The sequence below is a fragment of the Salmo salar genome, chromosome 13, assembly GCF_965601325.2.
Source record: "Salmo salar chromosome 13, fSalSal1, whole genome shotgun sequence".
Classification (NCBI taxonomy): domain Eukaryota; kingdom Metazoa; phylum Chordata; class Actinopteri; order Salmoniformes; family Salmonidae; genus Salmo; species Salmo salar.
In genome coordinates, this window is record NC_138303.1 from 114623724 (window position 1) to 114646706 (window position 22983).

The window sequence follows — 22983 nt, forward strand, 5'->3', positions numbered from 1 at the left end:
ACAGGATGCTAATTTCTGTTTGAAAAAGCTTGCATTTGCTTTCCTGACTGACTGCGTGTATTGGTTCCTGACTTCCCTGAAAAGTTGCATATCGCGGGGACTATTCAATGCTAGTGCAGTACGCCACAGGATGTTTTTGTGCTGGTCGAGGGCAGTCAGGTCTGGAGTGAACCAAGGACTATATCTGTTATTAGTTCTACCTTTTTTGAAAGGGGCATGCTTATTTAAGATGGTGAGGAAATTACTTTTAAAGAACGACCAGGCATCCTCGACTGACGGGATGAGGTCAATATCCTTCCAGGAAACCCGGGCCAGGTTGATTAGAAAGGCCTGCTCTCAGAAATATTTTAGGGAGTGTTTGACAGTGATGAGGGGTGGATGTTTGACCGCGGACCCATAGCAGATGCAGGCAATGAGGCAGTGATCGCTGAGATCCTGATTGAAAACAGCAGAGGTGTATTTGGAGGGCAAGTTGGTCAGGATAATATCTATGAGGGTGCCCATATTTACGGATTTAGGGTTGTACCTGGTGGGTTCCTTGATAATTTCTGTGAGATTGAGGGCATCTAGTTTAGATTGTAGGACTGCTGGGGTGTTAAGCATGTCCCAGTTTTGGTCACCTAACAGAACGAACTCTGAAGATAGATGAGGATTAATCAGTTCACATATGGTGTCCAGGGCACAGCTGGGAGCTGAGGGGGTCTATAGCAGCTGGGAGCTGAGGGGGTCTATAACAGCTGGGAGCTGAGGGAGTCTATAGCAGCTGGGAGCTGAGGGGGGTCTATAGCAGCTGGGAGCTGAGGGGGTCTATAACAGCTGGGAGCTGAGGGGGTCTATAACAGCTGGGAGCTGAGGGGGGTCTATAGCAGCTGGGAGCTGAGGGGGGTCTATAGCAGGTGGCAACGGTGAGAGACTTATTTCTGGAGAGATACATTTAAAAAAAATAGAAGCTCGAACTGTTTGGGCACAGGGGCGGAAATCCCGGGGGGACGGGGGGGACACGACCCCCCCATCCTGGGAAAAATATGATTTGTCCCCCCCAATATATCACTGAAACATAACTATGTAATTTAAATAATATTAATAATACGCAATGAAAGCAATTGTGCTGATTATAGACACTTAATAGCTCGTTTTTAAGTTTCAAAAGATTGCGACCCCCCCACCCTTTGCCTCACAATGGTTTGATCCACTGCCAGTTCCTTAGCTTGCGAGGTAACGTAGAGGTCGTATCTACTGTCTGAAAGGCACTCAATGCACGTAACTGACGTGAGGTTAATCCAGTCAATCGCGCACACACACTAGCTGAATATGCAGAGCTAGCGCGCCAAAGCTAGCTAGTACCTATTCCATTTATGTGGCGTCGTCAAAGATGGAATCTTTGCTATCGTCAATTTATTCCAAGATCAGCATTCATGTAAGTTAGTACTTCAAAGTCCCTGTGATAAGGTTAGCGATAAACTGAACAGAACTACACTCTCTTCTACCATTGTTTTAAATATATTTAATGGTCTCGTTGCAAAAGCTAAATTGTCGCAAGGGAACTTTTATTTATATATTTTATTTCACCTTTATTTAACCCAGGTAGCAAAGATTATAGCAAACACCACTGAATTGGTGCTCGCTAGCTTTGCAAATTCAGCTATTGTTAGAAGCCAGCCAATATGAAACAAACGATTAAAATTACAAAAGGTTGCAGCATATGTTGTGTAAATGGTGAACTCATACAGCTGTCAACTCTTGTCACTGCAATCCATTTCACATTTGCTAGCTACCTTTTAGATCGAAGCCCATATAGAATGATAGAAGATAAGATGATAGAAGCCCATCTCCTACTGTAAATGACCTACATACTGTGTGTGTGTAGCCAACCAGGTAGAAAAATGGCAGAAAAATGGCAGAAAAAAGACGGACATCAGAGTATTTTTCAGTACACCAAAACGCAAAGTAATAGTAGCCTAATAGTAGCCTAATATCTCAAAGACTAGTTGATAAAATGTTCATAAGAAAGAAATGAAATTCTAATGGAAATGTTTCACAATGATGTCATTAGGCAGAGCAGGCAACAGATGGCACACAGACAGCAGAGTTGGGGACAGATATGCAGGGACAGACTGGCAGAGACAGGGAGTCTCAGGTAAGTTTGTTGAGTCTTTGTTTGGCAACATTATGAAAGGTTCTCAATTTTTTTTACTTGTAAAATAGGAACATCATTGGAAAATGCCATGGATACCCCCACTCTCAACTTAAACTGGTGACTGAACTAAGATTTGTTAAAGGCAATGGTATTGCTGTTGTGTAGTTTTGGGTACAGGTAGTTAGGAGTACGGCAAACACCTTATTTCTTTGGTTCCTCAATATACATTTACCATATTAAACGTAGGCTATGTGTTACAGCACTACTTTTGGTGTCCCCCTCAGGAATTGCTCTTGAGAAAATGTAATGTAATTGTCCCCTCCAAAGTTGATATCAGATTTTCGCCCCTGTTTGGGCATAGACCTGGAAAGTATAACAGAACTTTGCAGACTATCTCTGCAGTAGATTGCAACTCCTCTCCATTTGGCAGTTCTATCTTAATTTAATGTTGGGGCTACAGGTTAGCAATGAACCCCGAGTCGGGATTGCTAACAAGGCTGGAAATTCAAAACATCAAAAATCTAATAATTTCAATTTCTCAAATAATGAACTATTTTACACAATTTAAAAGATAAACATCTCCTTAATCTAACCACATTGTTCGATTTTCAAAGAGGCTTTACGGCAAAAGCATAAAGTTAGATTATGTTAGGACAGTACATAGCCACAAAAGTACAAACATCCATTTTCAATTCAAGGTCAGGCGTCACCAAAAGCAGAAACCAGCTAGAATTATGCACTAACCTTTGTCAATCTCCATCAGATGACACTCCTAGGACATTATGTTATACAATACATGCATTTTTTGTTCCATCAAGTTCATATTTATATCCAAAAACAGCATTTTACAGTAGCGTGAAATTCAGATTTTTTTCTTCTCTGAAATGCTTCCGGTGAACATAACAAAATTACTATTCGAAAACATTGGTAAATTATAATATTGTCATTCAAAGAATAATATATTATCATCTCGTAATTGCCACCGAATGGCCAGATCTCAAAATAACTTTACTGGGAAATCACATTTTGCAATAAACGGGGTGCTATGCTAAGAACAATAAGCTATGCTATACAGTTAGCATCATCTAATATCGATAATAACATTGTAAATATCCCCTTACCTTTGATTATCTCCATCAGAAGGCACTGCCAGGAATCCCAGGTCCGGAACAAATGTGGTTTCTTTTGACAAAGTTCATAATTTATGTCCAAATAACACCAAGTAGTTAGCGTTCATTATGCTCCCACAAAACGTGGTGGGGGGGTGTAAAATCACGCCGAAAAGCTAAAAAAACCTAGTAAATAATCTATTTACGTTCGTTCAAACATGTCAAACGTTGTTTAGCATTAATCTTTTGGTCCATTTTTAACGTTAAACATCAGTAATATTTTCACACAACCTATCCTATGTCTAGATAAACAATAGATGACAAACTCACGCTTCTCAGATTTATGCGCAGGCGCAAAAAAATGAAGTGATGACATGTCAACTTCCTTGCATTCTAATTTGCTCTCTGTTTATCATAGACGCTTCAAACAACTTTATAAAGATCGTTGACATCTAGTGGAAGCCGTAGGTGTTGCGAAATGAATCCTTTCTCACTATGGTATCTATAAAACAATGACACTAAATAGTACAGTCACAAAATTCACATTTTTTAAAATCTATTTTTCACAGGTTTTTGCCTGCAATATGAGTTTTGTTATACTTACAGACACCATTCAAACTGTTTTAGAAAATTCAGAGTGTTTTCTATCCGAATGTGTTAATAATATGCATATCCTAGCTTTTGAGTTGGTGTAGGAGGCAGTTAAAAATGGGCACATATTTTTTTCAACATTTCTCAATACTGCCCCCGAGCCCCAACAGGTTTTAACAGAAAATGTTATAGTTAGGGATGGAAATATCAGGGTTTTTGGTGGTTTTCCTAAGCCAAGATTCAGACACGGCATCAGGGTTAGCGGAGTGTGCTAAAGCAGTGAGTAAAACAAAAGGAGGAGGCTTCTGATGTTAACATGCATGAAACCAAGGCTTTTACAGTTACAGAAGTCAACAAATGAGAGCGCCTGGGGACACGCAGGGCCTGGGATAACCTCCACATCACCCGAGGAACAGAGGAGGAGTAGGATGAGGGTACGGCTAAAGGTTTTCAAAACTGGTCGTCTAGTGTGTTGGGGGCAGAGAATAAAAGGAGCAGATTTGGGCGTGGTAGAATAGATTCAGGAGTGCAATTAGTGCAATAGTGCAATTCATGTATTGTTTAGTGTTGTTGTGTAGTGGCTGCTGGCATGCATCCCACGTGTTTTTTTACATGCTAAAATCGCCCCTGGCCTTAACAGGAAGTAGAGGCTAACACTGGAGGAGTAATATGATCCATTTTCTTGGTTCTAGTCAAGATTCTAGCAGCCGTTTTTAGCACTAACTGAAGTCTATTTAGTGCTTTATCCGGTTGCCTGGAAAGTAGAGCTTTGCAGTAGTCTAATAGGCACAGATGAGCTTTTCTGCTTCATTTTTGGACAAAACATTTCAGATTTCTGCAATGTTACGAAGAAGGAAAAATTAAACATGGGACCAGCATTTTACATTTGGCATTTATATTTTTCTTCAGTGTATATAAACAAACAACTACCTCTTCCCCTACTGTATTTATTTATTTATGTATTTATTTTGCTCCTTTCCACCCCAGTATTTCTACTTTGCACATTCATCTACTGTCAAATCTACCATTCCAGTGTTTTAATTGCTATATTGTATTTACTTTGCCACCATGGCCAATTTGTTTCCTTTACCTCCCTTATCTCGGATATCATAAGGTGAATGCACCAATTTGTAAGTCGCTCTGGATAAGAGCGTCTGCTAAATGACGTAAATGTAAATGTAAATCTCACCTCATTTGCTCACATTGTATATAGACTTATTTTTCTACTGTATTATTGACTGTATGTTTGTTTATTCCATGTGTAACTCTGTGTTGTTATATGTGTCGAACTGCTTTGCTTTATCTTGGCCAGGTCGCAGTTGTAAATGAGAACTTGTTCTCAACTTGCCTACCTGGTTAAATAAAGGTGAAATAAAAAAAAAAAAGATATATATATATATATATATATATATAATCCGGACTCTTACATTGGTCGTTCTAATATTTATATATTTCCGCTTTCTCTGTGAGAGCTTCCCATGTCTGGAATACACTGCCATCAGACACACATAACTGCACCACCTATCACACTTTCACAAAAACCATGAAGACATGGCTAAAGGTCAATCAGATTTGTGAACATAATCCCTAGCTGTGTATTGTTGCTTTCCATGTTGTCTGTTGTCTGGAGCTTGTGAGGTGTGGAAACACTTTGTTGCTTTTATGGATTTTGTCTTGTTGCTTTTTGTTCTATGTTGCTCTGTCTGTATGCTACATCTTGCTTGTTCTATGTTGCTCTGTCTGTATGCTACATCTTGCTTGTCCTATGTTGCTCTGTCTGTATGCTATGTCTTGCTTGTTCTATGTTGCTCTGTCTGTATGCTACATCTTGCTTGTCCTATGTTGCTCTGTCTGTATGCTATGTCTTGCTTGTTCTATGTTGCTCTGTCTGTATGCTATGTCTTCCTTGTCCTATGTTGCTCTGTCTGTATGCTACATCTTGCTTGTCCTATGTTTCTCTGTCTGTATGCTACATCTTGCTTGTTCTATGTTGCTCTGTCTGTATGCTATGTCTTGCTTGTTCTATGTTTCTCTGTCTGTATGCTATGTCTTCCTTGTCCTATGTTACTCTGCGTGTGCTCACTGTTCAGTGATTGTCTGTATTGTAATTGTTTTTAATAACCTGCCCAGGGACTGCGGTTGAAAATTAGCCGGCTGGCTAAAACCGGCACTTTTACTGAAACGTTGATTAATGTGCACTGTCCCTGTAAAAATAAAATAAACTCAAATTCCATTATTTTACTTTTTAGATTTGTGTGTATTGTTCTATATTGTTAGATATTACTACACTGTTGGAGCTAGGAACACAAGCATTTTGCCAAACCCACAATAACTTCTGCTAAATATGTGACCAATTTGACCAATAAAATTTGATTTCATTTGATTAGAAATGTTCCTTTGTTTACAGTATGCCAAACAAAGGATAAACGAATTATCATGGTCAGACCAATCTCGTCCATGATTGGACATTCATTCTTCCGTAATAAATGACTGACAGCTCTTTCCACCAATTATGTGTTTGTGTAAACGCCCTCTCTAATGGGGCGGAACAGGAGTGTGTTTTATTTCCCTCCCATACACAGACAGACACAGACAGGCCAAAGACAGTACTGTATAAAGATAAGTTAAAACTGCTTCCTCTATAGAAATCCCCGATCACGTGTCAATTGCGACGTCGCCTAGGTAACTCATGCGTAGGGATACGTCATCGCTTCGTAATCGTGCCAAACTGCGCATGTGCTGTCCGTCAAATAAACGGCAGTCCGTAGATATAAAGTTGCTTTTGACAAAAAAAAATGAAAACGTAACATTTCGGGTAATAACATGTTCAACTACTTCATACATTGACTCGAATCTAAGTTGTGCTTTTTAGATTTCGAGAAAATTAACATCTATACTCAAGAAGTTTTCAATTCTCTCATTGACTTCTCAAACGCCAAACCTCGGCCTGGTCCGTTCGGTCTGTTTCGGAAGCGTTCCCGGAAGAGCCGGGATGTTGCGCCTCTTGGTTCAGGCTGTGTGGACAGGACCGGAGCTAGTTTACAGTTGATGAACGAATTTAGCTACAATGGGGTAAGTGACAAATGTTGCTATCGTTTTAATCAACGGCGTTATTTCATTTTAATAACGTTGGGCCTTATCACATTGCTAAAATCTTGGTAATCCAACACCTGTCTGTAGTCTATAACGTTTCGCAGATAGGTGCGGGATTCCTTAGCTAGCTAGCTGTCGTTAGCTAGCATTACATAGCTAATAAAATTACCTAGCCTAACTACATTCATCTACTTTTTGTATTTCAAGATGATTCAATCTAAAAACAATAACGCGTTTTGTTTTTCACGTGATGTTGCAGTCTAAACTGATCCAGTAGTTAGTTAGCTATCCAGCTAGTTAGCTATCCAGCTAGTTAACGTCGTGATATCAACTTTTCTTGACATTGAACATAATGAAGTATTTTTACCTAACGTAGGCTATGTAGTTATTTCCTAGTCACAAATCAATCAATCAATCAAATGTGTTTTAATAAAGCCATTTTTACATCAGCCGATGTTACAAAGCGCTGTACAGAAATCCAGCATAAAACCCCAAACGGCAAACAATGCAGATGTCTTCTACCCACCTAAACAGACAAGCAACTCTTTTCACGGATAATTAGCTAGCTACACCAGATGCACGAGTTGAATTCTGCCTATGCTTGCATTTTGTACATCTAACAGATGTGTGTGTGTGTGTGTGTGTGTGTGTGTGTGTGTGTGTGTGTGTGTGTGTGTGTGTGTGTGTGTGTGTGTGTTTACTACAAAACATCACAAAAGCGAGAACAAATTCCCACTGGCATTTATCTGTATTCTTCAATCAAACATCTTGTTACACAAGGAGACAAATAGGAGTCTTTCCCTGGTAGCTTTCTGGTTCTGCATCATTCAGACCTGTCTGCATCTCTGGAAAGATCAAGCCTTTTTATTGATGTCAGTGACTTTTCTTTTGATTGTACAATGGTAGATTCATTGAAGAAATGATTTATGCACATTGTCTAGCCTATTCTAGTATGTCGGCAGGCTAATGCAGGGTCATATTCACAAGGCACCAAATGGAAGAAGACTGAAACAGAAGGACTGAACTTGTCCAATGAGAAATGTAAATGTTAGTTTTTTTTTGTTTCTAAACGTTTTGCTACGGTCTGCATTGATGAATTGAACCCAGGTTACTATGAGCCTGGCCTGGCCTGGCCTGGCCTACATATATCCTCAGTTCACTGATGAATTGAACCCAGGTTACTATGAGCCTGGCCTGGCCTACATATATCCTCAGTTCACTGATGAATTGAATCCAGGTTACTATGAGCCTGGCCTGGCCTGGCCTACATATATCCTCAGTTCACTGATGAATTGAACCCAGGTTACTATGAGCCTGGCCTGGCCTGGCCTACATATATCCTCAGTTCACTGATGAATTGAACCCAGGTTACTATGAGCCTGGCCTGGCCTGGCCTGGCCTACATATATCCTCAGTTCACTGATGAATTGAATCCAGGTTACTATGAGCCTGGCCTGGCCTACATATATCCTCAGTTCACTGATGAATTGAATCCAGGTTACTATGAGCCTGGCCTGGGCTACATATATCCTCAGTTCCAGTAGAATAGACATTTATTTAAAGATCATGATCCACAGTGACTTCTTAAAGGAGCAGTTATCAAAATGAGAGAGAGGGTAAAAACACCGCGTGACTTTATGCTAAAGTCTACATCAGTGTAGGTTTGATTCTCGCTCTGGTCCAGGACAATTACTGCTGAGCCTTCTGCAAGGTCTTCTTCAAGGCACAGCATCAGCTAGCGTCACATAAACACCCTGGACCAGAGCTAGTTCCATCCTGCCTTATCTATGATGTTACCCTGGACCAGAGCTAGTTCCATCCTGTCTTATCTATGATGTTACCCTGGACCAGAGCTAGTTCCATCCTGTCTTATCTATGATGTTACCCTGGACCAGAGCTAGTTCCATCCTGTCTTATCTATGATGTTACCCTGGACCAGAGCTAGTTCCATCCTGTCTTATCTATGATGTTACCCTGGACCAGAGCTAGTTCCATCCTGTCTTATCTATGATGTTACCCTGGACCAGAGCTAGTTCCATCCTGCCTTATCTATGATATTACCATGGACCAGAGCTAGTTCCATCCTGCCTTATCTATGATATTACCCTGGACCAGAGCTAGTTCCATCCTGCCTTATCTATGATATTACCCTGGACCAGAGCTAGTTGCATCCTGCCTTATCTATGATGTTACCCTGGACCAGAGCTAGTTGCATCCTGCCTTATCTATGATATTACCCTGGACCAGAGCTAGTTGCATCCTGCCTTATCTATGATATTACCCTGGACCAGAGCTAGTTCCATCCTGTCTTATCTATGATGTTACCCTGGACCAGAGCTAGTTCCATCCTGTCTTATCTATGATATTACCCTGGACCAGAGCTAGTTGCATCATGTGTAATTTATGTTTACAGTATTCTGTCTTCTAGTTTGCCAGCTAGGTGTTGCTGACCTCCTATGGAAGTGGATCTGCTACCTCCAGAAGCGCCATGCGAGGGTATCACTCCAAGCTGGACTCATCCTCCTCTGCTGGTGGTACAGGTGTATCCATGCCCCTGAGCCTGGCCATGGAGACAGAGAAAGCTCAGGCCCTGCTCCAGACCTTCTCCTCTGCCTCCTTACTGGCCAGCACTGCACTGGGGGCCTTCTGTGTACTTGCTGACCACGTCATGCAGCTGACCCTTCTCCAACAGCACCTGTGGCTGCGGGCAGTGCTGGACAACACTTCCCATGGTCTGATAGGCCTCTGGTCCTGGGCTATCGTCATTGGCCTCAAGAAGAAGAGTGACTTCTATGAAGTTATTTTAGCGGGGATACTGGCCTCTGCTATAGACCTGGACCACTTCTATATGGCTGGCTCTCTGTCGCTCAAAGTAAGGAAGATTTATATAACGTTCTCCCTTTTTGGTTTTCAGCGTCAGTTATAGATTAGTGTACTAAAGTTACACAGACAAAAGATTAGGACTAGAACTGGACTAATAAGCATGCTCAATGAAGATCTCCATTGAAATAACTTGAGTTCAGTACTAGGCCTAATCTGTGTCTGGGGAAACTGGCCCACTGTGTTAATAAAATAAAGTAGAATAGAAACAATAACCTATGTTTCTTTTCTGCCTGTTTCCTCCTCCAGGCAGCCACCAGCCTACCCCACCGCCCACCTCTCCACTGCTCCTCTCTAATCCCTGTCCTCTGCTTCTCTCTGAGGCTGGTGCTGTGGCTGGGTAGGCTAAAGGACTCATGGTGCTCTCTACCCTGGCTGCTGTTTATCTCCCTGGCCTCACACCACATCAGAGACGGGGTCCGCCATGGCCTGTGGGTGTGTCCATTCGGCAACACGGCCCCCATCTCCTATTGGCTGTATGTGAGCATCACAGCCACCCTGCCGCACCTGTGCTCTGTGCTCATGTACCTGACAGGAACCAGAGACGTGATCTCCACCAAACACGGCATCGCCATCGACATCTGATGGATGGAAGGGCCAACATTATGCTTCCCTAATAGCACCCTATTCTCTTCATAGTGCACTACTATAGACCAGAGCCCTATTCCCTATATACTGCACTACTATAGACCAGAGCCCTATTCTCTTCATAGTGCACTACTATAGACCAGAGCCCTATTCCCTTTTATAGTGCATTACTATAGACCAGAGCCCTATTCCCTGTATAGTGCACTACTATAGACCAGAGCCCTATTCCCTGTATAGTGCACTACTATAGACCAGAGCCCTATTCCCTGTATAGTGCACTACTTTAGACCAGAGCCCTATTCAATAGTAGTGCACTATATAGGGAATAGGACTCTGGTCTAAAGTAGTTCACTATATAGGGAACAGGGTTCTGGTCTATAGTAGTGCACTATGAAGGGAATAAGTTGCCATTTGGGACACTGTTAAATCCCACAATGCCTCAGCCTCACTCATCTATTTTCTTCACACCACGGGAGTGATCACTTCTTCCTCCTCCTCCACCTCCCCACTAAACTGCCTCCTCTTCTCCCTCCTCTAGTCCGTCACCGTCAGGCTGTGTCCTGTGTGACTGTCAGTGCAGTAGTGTGTGGAAGTGATTGATGTCGAGCGGTGAGGTATTTTATAGCCTTGTAATTACCAGGCTGATTACTACTGTGCTGTCGGTGTAGCTAAGCAGAATGTAAGCTTGCAGGAGCAGGATGGTCGTACGAGGGTGTTATACTGATGGGTCGACTGAAAGGGGAAAGGCTACATTCCAATTCTCTACTCTTCTTCTGAAGTGTCCACTTGGATGGAATGGAAGGTCGTAGGGAACAGAGCAGTACATGATGAAGCTGAAGGTCCTAGGGAACAGAGCAGTACATTATGAAGCTGAAGGTCCTAGGGAACAGAGCAGTACATTATGAAGCTGAAGGTCCTAGGGAACAGAGCAGTACATTATGAAGCTGAAGGTCCTAGGGAACAGAGCAGTACGTTATGAAGCTGAAGGTCCTAGGGAACAGAGCAGTACATTATGAAGCTGAAGGTCCTAGGGAACAGAGCAGTACATTATGTATGAAGCTGAAGGTCTTAGGGAACAGAGCAGTACGTTATGAAGCTGAAGGTCTTAGGGAACAGAGCAGTACGTTATGAAGCTGAAGGTCCTAGGGAACAGAGCAGTACGTTATGAAGCTGAAGGTCTTAGGGAACAGAGCAGTACGTTATGAAGCTGAAGGTCCTAGGGAACAGAGCAGTACATTATGAAGCTGAAGGTCCTAGGGAACAGAGCAGTACGTTATGAAGCTGAAGGTCCTAGGGAACAGAGCAGTACATTATGAAGCTGAAGGTCCTAGGGAACAGAGCAGTACATTATGTATGAAGCTGAAGGTCTTAGGGAACAGAGCAGTACGTTATGAAGCTGAAGGTCTTAGGGAACAGAGCAGTACGTTATGAAGCTGAAGGTCCTAGGGAACAGAGCAGTACGTTATGAAGCTGAAGGTCTTAGGGAACAGAGCAGTACGTTATGAAGCTGAAGGTCCTAGGGAACAGAGCAGTACATGATGAAGCTGAAGGTCCTAGGGAACAGAGCAGTACATTATGAAGCTGAAGGTCCTAGGGAACAGAGCAGTACATTATGAAGCTGAAGGTCCTAGGGAACAGAGCAGTACATTATGAAGCTGAAGGTCTTAGGGAACAGAGCAGTGCATGATGAAGCTGAAGGTCCTAGGGAACAGAGCAGTACGTTATGAAGCTGAAGGTCCTAGGGAACAGAGCAGTACATTATGAAGCTGAAGGTCCTAGGGAACAGAGCAGTACATTATGTATGAAGCTGAAGGTCTTAGGGAACAGAGCAGTACATTATGAAGCTGAAGGTCCTAGGGAACAGAGCAGTACGTTATGAAGCTGAAGGTCCCAGGGAACAGAGCAGTACGTTATGAAGCTGAAGGTCTTAGGGAACAGAGCAGTACGTTATGAAGCTGAAGGTCCTAGGGAACAGAGCAGTACGTTATGAAGCTGAAGGTCCTAGGGAACAGAGCAGTACATTATGAAGCTGAAGGTCCTAGGGAACAGAGCAGTACATTATGAAGCTGAAGGTCGTAGGGAACAGAGCAGTACGTTATGAAGCTGAAGGTCCTAGGGAACAGAGCAGTACGTTATGAAGCTGAAGGTCCTAGGGAACAGAGCAGTACATTATGAAGCTGAAGGTCCTAGGGAACAGAGCAGTACGTTATGAAGCTGAAGGTCGTAGGGAACAGAGCAGTACATTATGAAGCTGAAGGTCCTAGGGAACAGAGCAGTACATTATGAAGCTGAAGGTCCTAGGGAACAGAGCAGTACGTTATGAAGCTGAAGGTCGTAGGGAACAGAGCAGTACGTTATGAAGCTGAAGGTCCTAGGGAACAGAGCAGTACGTTATGAAGCTGAAGGTCCTAGGGAACAGAGCAGTACATTATGAAGCTGAAGGTCCTAGGGAACAGAGCAGTACGTTATGAAGCTGAAGGTCCTAGGGAACAGAGCAGTACGTTATGAAGCTGAAGGTCTTAGGGAACAGAGCAGTACATGATGAAGCTGAAGGTCCTAGGGAACAGAGCAGTACATTATGAAGCTGAAGGTCCTAGGGAACAGAGCAGTACATTATGAAGCTGAAGGTCGTAGGGAACAGAGCAGTACATTATGAAGCTGAAGGTCCTAGGGAACAGAGCAGTACGTTATGAAGCTGAAGGTCCTAGGGAACAGAGCAGTACATTATGAAGCTGAAGGTCTTAGGGAACAGAGCAGTACATTATGAAGCTGAAGGTCCTAGGGAACAGAGCAGTACATTATGAAGCTGAAGGTCCTAGGGAACAGAGCAGTACGTTATGAAGCTGAAGGTCCTAGGGAACAGAGCAGTACATTATGAAGCTGAAGGTCCTAGGGAACAGAGCAGTACATTATGTATGAAGCTGAAGGTCCTAGGGAACAGAGCAGTACATTATGAAGCTGAAGGTCTTAGGGAACAGAGCAGTACATTATGAAGCTGAAGGTCCTAGGGAACAGAGCAGTACATTATGAAGCTGAAGGTCCTAGGGAACAGAGCAGTACATTATGAAGCTGAAGGTCCCAGGGAACAGAGCAGTACATTATGAAGCTGAAGGTCCCAGGGAACAGAGCAGTACGTTATGAAGCTGAAGGTCGTAGGGAACAGAGCAGTACATTATGAAGCTGAAGGTCCTAGGGAACAGAGCAGTACATTATGAAGCTGAAGGTCCTAGGGAACAGAGCAGTACATTATGAAGCTGAAGGTCCTAGGGAACAGAGCAGTACATTATGAAGCTGAAGGTCCTAGGGAACAGAGGAGTACATTATGAAGCTGAAGGTCCTAGGGAACAGAGCAGTATGTATGAAGCTGAAGGTCGTAGGGAACAGAGCAGTATGTATGAAGCTGAAGGTCGTAGGGAACAGAGCAGTATGTATGAAGCTGAAGGTCGTAGGGAACAGAGCAGTACATGATGAAGCTGAAGGTCCTAGGGAACAGAGCAGTACGTTATGAAGCTGAAGGTCCTAGGGAACAGAGCAGTACATTATGAAGCTGAAGGTCCTAGGGAACAGAGCAGTACATTATGAAGCTGAAGGTCCTAGGGAACAGAGCAGTACGTTATGAAGCTGAAGGTCCTAGGGAACAGAGCAGTACATTATGAAGCTGAAGGTCCTAGGGAACAGAGCAGTACATTATGAAGCTGAAGGTCCTAGGGAACAGAGCAGTACGTTATGAAGCTGAAGGTCTTAGGGAACAGAGCAGTACATTATGAAGCTGAAGGTCCTAGGGAACAGAGCAGTACATGATGAAGCTGAAGGTCGTAGGGAACAGAGCAGTACATTATGAAGCTGAAGGTCGTAGGGAACAGAGCAGTACAGTATGAAGCTGAAGGTCGTAGGGAACAGAGCAGTATGTATGAAGCTGAAGGTCGTAGGGAACAGAGCAGTATGTATGAAGCTGAAGGTCGTAGGGAACAGAGCAATACATTCTTCCATGCGTTTGTTATTGGTGGAGCCTCCATTTGCTGCCTGATATGTGTAGTTCACGTTAGGTTACGATGTCATGTTTTAACATGTTTTTAGGAAAGACCGAGGCTTGCTAAGGTTTCTGTGTTAAGATATGTTTTTATCTATATAATCGAAACAAGATGACATTTTGGAGAAACGCTATTTAAACATTCCTTTTAATATGTTTCTAATTTGTGATCATAATATTTGAGTTGTATTAGTCGGTGTTCTCCTAGTCTTGGCGTTCTGATGAGAGAGGTTGAACAGCTGTGGGTATATTCAGTAGGTACTGAACGGAATAAAACAGATTTAAAACAGACCCGGGATTTAACCTGAACTTGTCTAAAAAGAAACGCTTTTTTTTTTTATTTTTTTTTTGCAAAACTTGTTCCTTTGCAAAATGTTTCGCTAAATTGTGCACTACTGAATAAATATACTGTGGCTGCAGTTTGACCCCCCCGGCCTGCAGAGGGCATCGATGAGTCAATTTATTATACAGTATTATGTTTAATCATATGTCCATTCTCATTATGCATCAACAGGATTATTGCTGCTGTCTTTTATTCACAGTGTGTACTGAATGAAATATCATCGTTCACATGTATTTATTTCAGCATTTGATTTGTTTTGAATATTATTTATTGAATTCAAATTTTAAATGTTAAGTACACTACACTGACGATAAAGTATGTGGACACCTGCTCGTCACAACATCTCGTTCCAAAATCATGGGCATTAATATGGAGTTGGTCCCCCCCTTTGCTGCTATAACAGCCTCCACTCTTCTGGGAAGGCTTTCCACTAGATGTTGGAACATTGCTGCTATAACATCCTCCATTCTTCTGGGAAGGCTTTCCACTAGATGTTGGAACATTGCTGCTATAACATCCTCCATTCTTCTGGGAAGGCTTTCCACTAGATGTTGGAACATTGCTGCGGGGACGTGGTTCCATTCAGCCTCGAGAGCGTTAGTGAGGTTGGGCCCTGATGATGGGCGTTGAGGTCGGGCTCTGATGTTGAGAGATTAGGCCTGGCTCGCAGTCGGCGTTCCAAATCATCCCAAAGGTGTTCGATGGGGTTGAGGTCAGGCCTCTGCAGGCCAGTCAAGTTCTTCCACACCGATCTCGACAAACCATTTCTTTATGGAACTCGCTTTGTGCACGGTGGCATTTGTCATATTGAAACAGGAAAGGGCCTTCCCCAAACTGTTGCCAACATTTTGCAAGCACAGAATCGTCTAGAATATCATTGTATGCTGTAGTGTTAACTTTTCCTTCACTGGAACTGAGGGGCCCAAACCATGAAAAACAGCCCCAGACCAGTATTCCTCCTCCACCAAACCTTACAGCTACGTTGGGGCAGGTAACGTTCTCCTGGCATCCGCCAAACCCAGATTCGTCCGTCGGACTGCCAGATGGTGAAGCGTGACTCATCACTCCAGAGAACGCGTTTCCACTGCTCAAAAGTCGGCGGACTTTACACCACTGCGGCCGACGCTTGGCATTGCGCCTGGTGATCTTAGGCTTGTGTGCGGCTGCTCGGCCGCGGAAACCCATTTCATGAAGCTCTGGATGAACAGTTCTAGACATGACGTTGCTTCCAGAGGCAGTTTGGAACTCTGAATGTTGCAACCCGAGGACAGACGATTCTTACGCGCTTCAGCACTCGGCAGTCCCGTTCTGTGAGCTTGTGTGGCCTACCACTTCACAGCTGAGCCGTTGTTGCTCCTAGACGTTTCCACTTCACAAAAACAGCACTTACTAGTTGACCGGGGGCAGCTCTAGCAGGGCAGAAATTTGACGAACTGAATTGTTGGAAAGGTGGCATCCTATGACGGTGCGCTACTGCCCAAATGTTTGTCTATGGAGATTGCATGGCTGTGTGCTCAATTATTATAATTTTTTTAAATACAGTTCTGAACGGGTGTGGCTGATATGGCCAAATCCACTAATTTAAAAGGGTGTCCACATACTTTTGTGTATATAAAGTGTATATCTTATTTTGATATTGGTACCTTTGTGTTGTAAATACTGGGTGGATTCAAAGTTGTTCTTTTTTTCCAAAATAAATGTGTGCCCTGGACCACTCGGTATGCTCCGTAATGTGTCTGTGTGGTGGACTTTTTAAGCTGTTTATGGGCGTGACTGGGCGTCGCTCTAGATACACTGGAATAATGCATTTCAGGAGGAATCAGTCTGCCGCTCAGAGCAAGATGCAACAGTTAGGAGTCTTCCTCCTCATAACAACATTACCCAATCAGTTATCGTTACAACAGACCATGACCAATCAGTTATCGTTACAACAGACCATGACCAATCAGTTATCGTTATAACAGACCAATCAGTTATCGTTATAACAGACCATGACCAATCAGTTATCGTTATAACAGACCAATCAGTTATCGTTATAACAGACCATGACCAATCAGTTATCGTTATAACAGACCATGACCAATCAGTTATCATTATAACAGACCATGACCAATCAGTTATCGTTATAACAGACCAATCAGTTATCGTTATAACAGACCATGACCAATCAGTTATCGTTATAACAGACCAATCAGTTATCGTTATAACAGACCATGACCAATCAGTTATCGTTATAACAGACCATGACCAATCAGTTATCATTATAACAGACCATGACCAATCAGTTATCGTTATAACAGACCAATCAGTTATCATTATAACAGACCATGACCAATCAGTTATCGTTATAACAGACCATGACCAATCAGTTATCGTTATAACAGACCATGACCAATCAGTTATCGTTATAACAGACCATGACCAATCAGTTATCGTTATAACAGACCATGACCAATCAGTTATCGTTATAACAGACCATGACCAATCAGTTATCGTTATAACAGACCAATCAGTTATCGTTATAACAGACCATGACCAATCAGTTATCGTTATAACAGACCATGACCAATCAGTTATCGTTATAACAGACCATGACCAATCAGTTATCGTTATAACAGACCATGACCAATCAATATGAATGCATCTGATTTAAAAACAAATATTTTCTTCAGGAAAGGCAGGAATTCTGTCTACCGGTGACAGAATGTTGATTTAAATCTTGAATAGGTATTTTTACAAATAGACGTTATGAACCTTTAGTCTTCAGTCTGTCTCATCTGAAATGGCTCTCCATTGACCAGGGTTGGGTAGGAACAGAATCCTATTACTGCCACAAACAGCTTCTTCTGAGATGGCCTCTATTTAACTGCAGTCACTGACCCTCCTTAAGGCTAAGTGCCCTGCTTACAGGAAACAGGAAATGCTGCCCCGCTCGGACAGGAAGGACAGTGTCCTTTGTCCAGGACAGGGACTGGTGCCAAGACAGCCAGAGGCAAAGTGGAACAACCTCACACAGAGGGAAGTGTTATGGGATTCTGTCAGGGAGAGGAGGGTTATGGGACTCTGTCAGGGAGAGGAGGGTTATGGGACTGTCAGGGAGAGGAGGGTTATGGGACTGTTAGGGAGAGGAGGGTTATGGGACTGTCAGGGAGAGGAGGGTTATGGGACTCTGTCAGGGAGAGGAGGGTTATGGGACTGTCAGGGAGAGGAGGGTTATGGGACTGTTAGGGAGAGGAGGGTTATGGGACTGTCAGGGAGAGGAGGGTTATGGGACTCTGTCAGGGAGAGGAGGGTTATGGGACTGTCAGGGAGAGGAGGGTTATGGGACTGTCAGGGAGAGGAGGGTTATGGGACTGTCAGGGAGAGGAGGGTTATGGGACTGTCAGGGAGAGGAGGGTTATGGGACTGTCAGGGAGAGGAGGGTTATGGGACTGTCAGGGAGAGGAGGGTTATGGGAATGTCAGGGAGAGGAGGGTTATGGGACTGTTAGGGAGAGGAGGGTTATGGGACTGTCAGGGAGAGGAGGGTTATGGGACTCTGTTAGGGAGAGGAGGGTTATGGGACTGTCAGGGAGAGGAGGGTTATGGGACTGTCAGGGAGAGGAGAGTTATGGGACTGTCAGGGAGAGGAGGGTTATGGGATTCTGTCAGGGAGAGGAGGGTTATGGGACTGTCAGGGAGAGGAGGGTTATGGGACTCTGTCAGGGAGAGGAGGGTTATGGGACTGTCAGGGAGAGGAGGGTTTTGGGACTGTCAGGGAGAGGAGGGTTATGGGACTGTTAGGGAGAGGAGGGTTATGGGACTGTCAGGGAGAGGAGGGTTATGGGACTGTCAGGGAGAGGAGGGTTATGGGACTGTCAGGGAGAGGAGGGTTATGGGACTGTCAGGGAGAGGAGGGTTATGGGACTGTCAGGGAGAGGAGGGTTATGGGACTGTCAGGGAGAGGAGGGTTATGGGACTCTGTCAGGGAGAGGAGGGTTATGGGACTCTGTCAGGGAGAGGAGGGTTATGGGACTGTCAGGGAGAGGAGGAGTATGGGACTTTGTTAGGGAGAAGAGGGTTATAGCTCACAGTCGGCGTTAGAATTTATCCCAAAGGTGTTCGATGGTGTCGAGGTCAGGGCTATGTGCAGTTCATTCAAGTTCTTCCACACCAATCTCGACAAACCATTTCTGTATAGACCTCGTTTTGTGCACGGTGACATTGACATGCTGAAACAGGAAAGGGCCTTCCCCAAACTGTTGCCAAAAAGTTGTAAGCAGAGAATCGTTGCAAGCACCTTCCTGTCCGAGCGGGGCAGCATTTCCTGTTTCCTGTAAGCAGGGCACTTAGCCTTAAGGAGGGTCAGTGACTGCAGTTAAATAGAGAAGGCCATCTCAGAAGAAGCTGTTTGTGGCAGTAATAGGATTCTGTTCCTACCCAACCCTGGTCAATGGAGAGCCATTTCAGATGAGACAGACTGAAGACTAAAGGTTCATAACGTCTATTTGTAAAAATACCTATTCAAGATTTAAATCAACATTCTGTCACCGGTAGACAGAATTCCTGCCTTTCCTGAAGAAAATATATTAATCAGACACATTCATATTGATTGGTCATGTTCTGTCAGGGAGAGGAGGGTTATGGGACTGTCAGGGAGAGGAGGGTTATGGGACTGTCAGGGAGAGGAGGGTTATGGGACTGTCAGGGAGAGGAGGGTTATGGGACTCTGTCAGGGAGAGGAGGGTTATGGGACTCTGTCAGGGAGAGGAGGGTTATGGGACTGTCAGGGAGAGGAGGGGTTATGGGACTGTCAGGGAGAGGAGGGTTATGGGACTGTCAGGGAGAGGAGGGTTATGGGACTGTTAGGGAGAGGAGGGTTATGGGACTGTCAGGGAGAGGAGGGTTATGGGACTGTCAGGGAGAGGAGGGTTATGGGACTGTCAGGGAGAGGAGGGTTATGGGATTCTGTCAGGGAGAGGAGGGTTATGGGACTCTGTCAGGGAGAGGAGGGTTATGGGACTGTCAGGGAGAGGAGGGTTATGGGACTGTCAGGGAGAGGAGGGTTATGGGACTCTGTCAGGGAGAGGATGGTTATGGGACTCTGTCAGGGAGAGGAGGGTTATGGGACTGTCAGGGAGAGGAGGGTTATGGGACTGTCAGGGAGAGGAGGAGTATGGGACTCTGTCAGGGAGATGAGGGTTATGGGACTCTGTCAGGGAGAGGAGGGTTATGGGACTGTCAGGGAGAGGAGGAGTATGGGACTGTCAGGGAGAGGAGGGTTATGGGACTGTCAGGGAGAGGAGGGTTATGGGACTCTGTCAGGGAGAGGAGGGTTATGGGACTGTCAGGGAGAGGAGGGGTTATGGGACTGTCAGGGAGAGGAGGGTTATGGGACTCTGTCAGGGAGAGGAGGGTTATGGGACTGTCAGGGAGAGGAGGGTTATGGGACTGTCAGGGAGAGGAGGGGTTATGGGACTGTCAGGGAGAGGAGGGTTATGGGACTCTGTCAGGGAGAGGAGGGTTATGGGACTGTCAGGGAGAGGAGGGTTATGGGACTCTGTCAGGGAGAGGAGGGTTATGGGACTTTGACAGGACAGTCAGTTTTAGGGGCCAAGTGGAATAACCCCAACACAGCTATGTTGAGGAGAGCAGGGTCGTGTTGTTATGGGATTACTAAAATAACATAATTAATTTGTCTCAACGACAACACATTGTACCCAGTTGAAGTGACATAACTTCCTGGGTTGAGAAATGTCCTTTTGTCATTTAGGGGATCAGGAGGGTTGGTTAAGGCTGACCACAGGATGGAAGGACCACTAGGAGCAATATAAACAAGTCTATTGTTCAAATCTATACCAAATATGCTTCATTCATGTTATCTATGGTAATGTGGTTATAATTGTTCTTAATTGATGTTATCTATGATAATGTGGTTATAAATATGCTTTTTTTTTTATTTAACTAGGCAAGTCAGTTAAGAACAAATTCTTATTTACAATGACGGCCTCCCCCGGCCAAACACGGATGACGCTGGGGCCAATTGTGCGCCGCCTTATGGGACTCCCAATCACGGCCAGATGTGATGCAGCCTGGATTCAAACCAGGGTCTGTAGTGACACCTCTTGTACTGAGATGCAGTGCCTTAGACCACTGCACCACTCGGGAGTCCTTAATTGATGTTATCTATGGTAATGTAGTTATAAGTCCTTAATTGATGTTATCTATGGTAATGTAGTTATAAGTCCTTAATTGATGTTATCTATGGTAATGTAGTTATAAGTCCTTAATTGATGTTATCTATGGTAATGTAGTTATAAGTCCTTAATTGATGTTATCTATGGTAATGTAGTTATAAGTCCTTAATTGATGTTATCTATGGTAATGTAGTTATAAGTCCTTAATTGATGTTATCTATGGTAATGTAGTTATAAGTCCTTAATTGATGTTATCTATGGTAATGTAGTTATAAGTCCTTAATTGATGTTATCTATGGTAATGTAGTTATAAGTCCTTAATTGATGTTATCTATGGTAATGTAGTTATAAATGGGGGCATAAACAGGAAATCAAGGACTCCTCCAACCAGCGTTTCTGGAAACCCCTGGGAAGTTTTGGGAAAGTTCCCATAATTTTCCAACCTTCTAGTAGTAATCTATAGAATAGTAAAGAGCAAGCATGTGATAAAATAATAATCTTTATTTCACAGAAGTACAAACGTATAAAGTAAGAAAAACAGCTTATATTGTCGTAAACCAAAGCAGAGAAATACACTATGTACATCTATAATGGACGTGCTGACGTTCATATCTTTAACTCTGGTCCAGGGCGACGCTGAGAACATTACCAAACCACACCCTGGACCAGAGCTATTTTTCTCTATATAAAACCACCAGCGTTAGCCCCTCCCTTCCACACTGCTCAGCAGTACTCGACATGGACTGAAATAGGTGTCGTTACTGTTTATATTCAGGTGCAGGAGCTCCACAATACATTTGAGTTGATATTCTATAAGAGGAACGGGAGCTGAAGCCGTAGAACATTTGAGGTGCTGGTACTCAGCTCCAGCCCAAGTCGAGGACTGCTGCTCAGCCAACAGTTATGCGCATCAAGAAATAAAGAAAATACGATACACTAATACATTGTTAACAGAAAAGATACAGACAAACATATATAGCCTGGTCCAAGACATATACAGTACCGGTCAAAAGTTTTAGAAAACCTACTCATTCAAGGGTTTTTCTTTTCATTTGACTATTTTCTACATTGTAGAATAATAGTGAAGAGACATCAAAACTGAAATAGTGAAGACATCAACACTGAAATAACACTCCAATGAATTTATCCTTTGCTGCAGAGGTAACTCTGGGTCTTCCTTTCCTGTGGCGGTCCTCATGAGAGTCAGTTTCATCATAGAGCTTGATGTTTTTTTGCGACTGCACTTGAAGAAACTTTCAAAGTTCTTGACATTTTTCGTATTGACTGACCTTTATGTCTTAAAGTAATGATGGACTGTCACTTCTCTTATTTGAGCTGTTCTTGCCATAATATGGACTTGGTCTTTTACCAAACAGGCTTCTTCTGTACACCACCCCTACCTTGTCACGACACAACTGATTGGCTCAAACGCATTAAGGAAAAAAATTCCACAAATTAACTTTCAACAAGGCACACCTGTTAATTGAAATGCATTCCAGGTGACTACCTCATGAAGCTGGTTGAGAGAATGACAAGAGTGTGCAAAACTGTCATCAAGGCAAAGGATGGCTACTTTGAAGAATCTGAAATATAAAATATATTTTCATTTGTTTAAACACTTTTTTAGTTACTACGTGATTCCATATGTGTTATTTCATAGTGTTGATGTCTTCACTATTATTCTACAATGTAGAAAATAGTCAAAATAAAGAAAAACCCTTGAATGAGTCCAAACTTTTGACTGGTACTGTATGTACATTTTCATTTGATACATTTTAGAATAAGGTTGTAACGTAACAAAATGTTGAAAAAGTCGAGGGGTCTGAAGATTTTCCGAAGGCACTGTATATAGCCTGGGTGCCAACTCCAATGTTATTTTCAAGCCAAAAGGCAATTCCATAAGAAGTTGTCAAGAGCCTGGCACACAGGCCAGGGTATATCAAGAGCCAGGCCAGGGTATATCAAGAGCCAGGCCAGGGTATATCAAGAGCCAGGCCAGGGTATATCAAGAGCCAGGCCAGGGTATATCAAGAGCCA

At 43.4% G+C, this 22983-nt stretch overlaps 1 protein-coding gene across 20 annotated transcripts; it reads left to right on the plus strand.

The window, feature by feature from the left end:
- Positions 1-6584: 6584 nt before the first annotated feature.
- On the plus strand, positions 6585-16502 carry tmem267 (transmembrane protein 267). Of its 20 annotated transcripts, none has more exons than XR_014380256.1 (4): positions 6585-6909; positions 9359-9802; positions 10060-13914; positions 13989-16502. XR_014380256.1 is itself a non-coding variant. In XM_014139062.3 (3 exons), exons 2-3 carry the CDS (start codon positions 9419-9421, stop codon positions 10393-10395), a joined length of 720 nt encoding a protein of 239 aa, XP_013994537.1. In that variant the 5' UTR covers positions 6585-6909; positions 9359-9418; the 3' UTR covers positions 10396-16502. The 20 variants fall into 20 exon arrangements, 1 of the variants encoding a protein (XP_013994537.1); XR_014380258.1 differs by having other exon boundaries at positions 10060-13695; positions 13769-16502; XR_014380262.1 differs by having other exon boundaries at positions 10060-13695; positions 13878-16502.
- The last annotated feature ends 6481 nt before the right edge of the window (positions 16503-22983 follow it).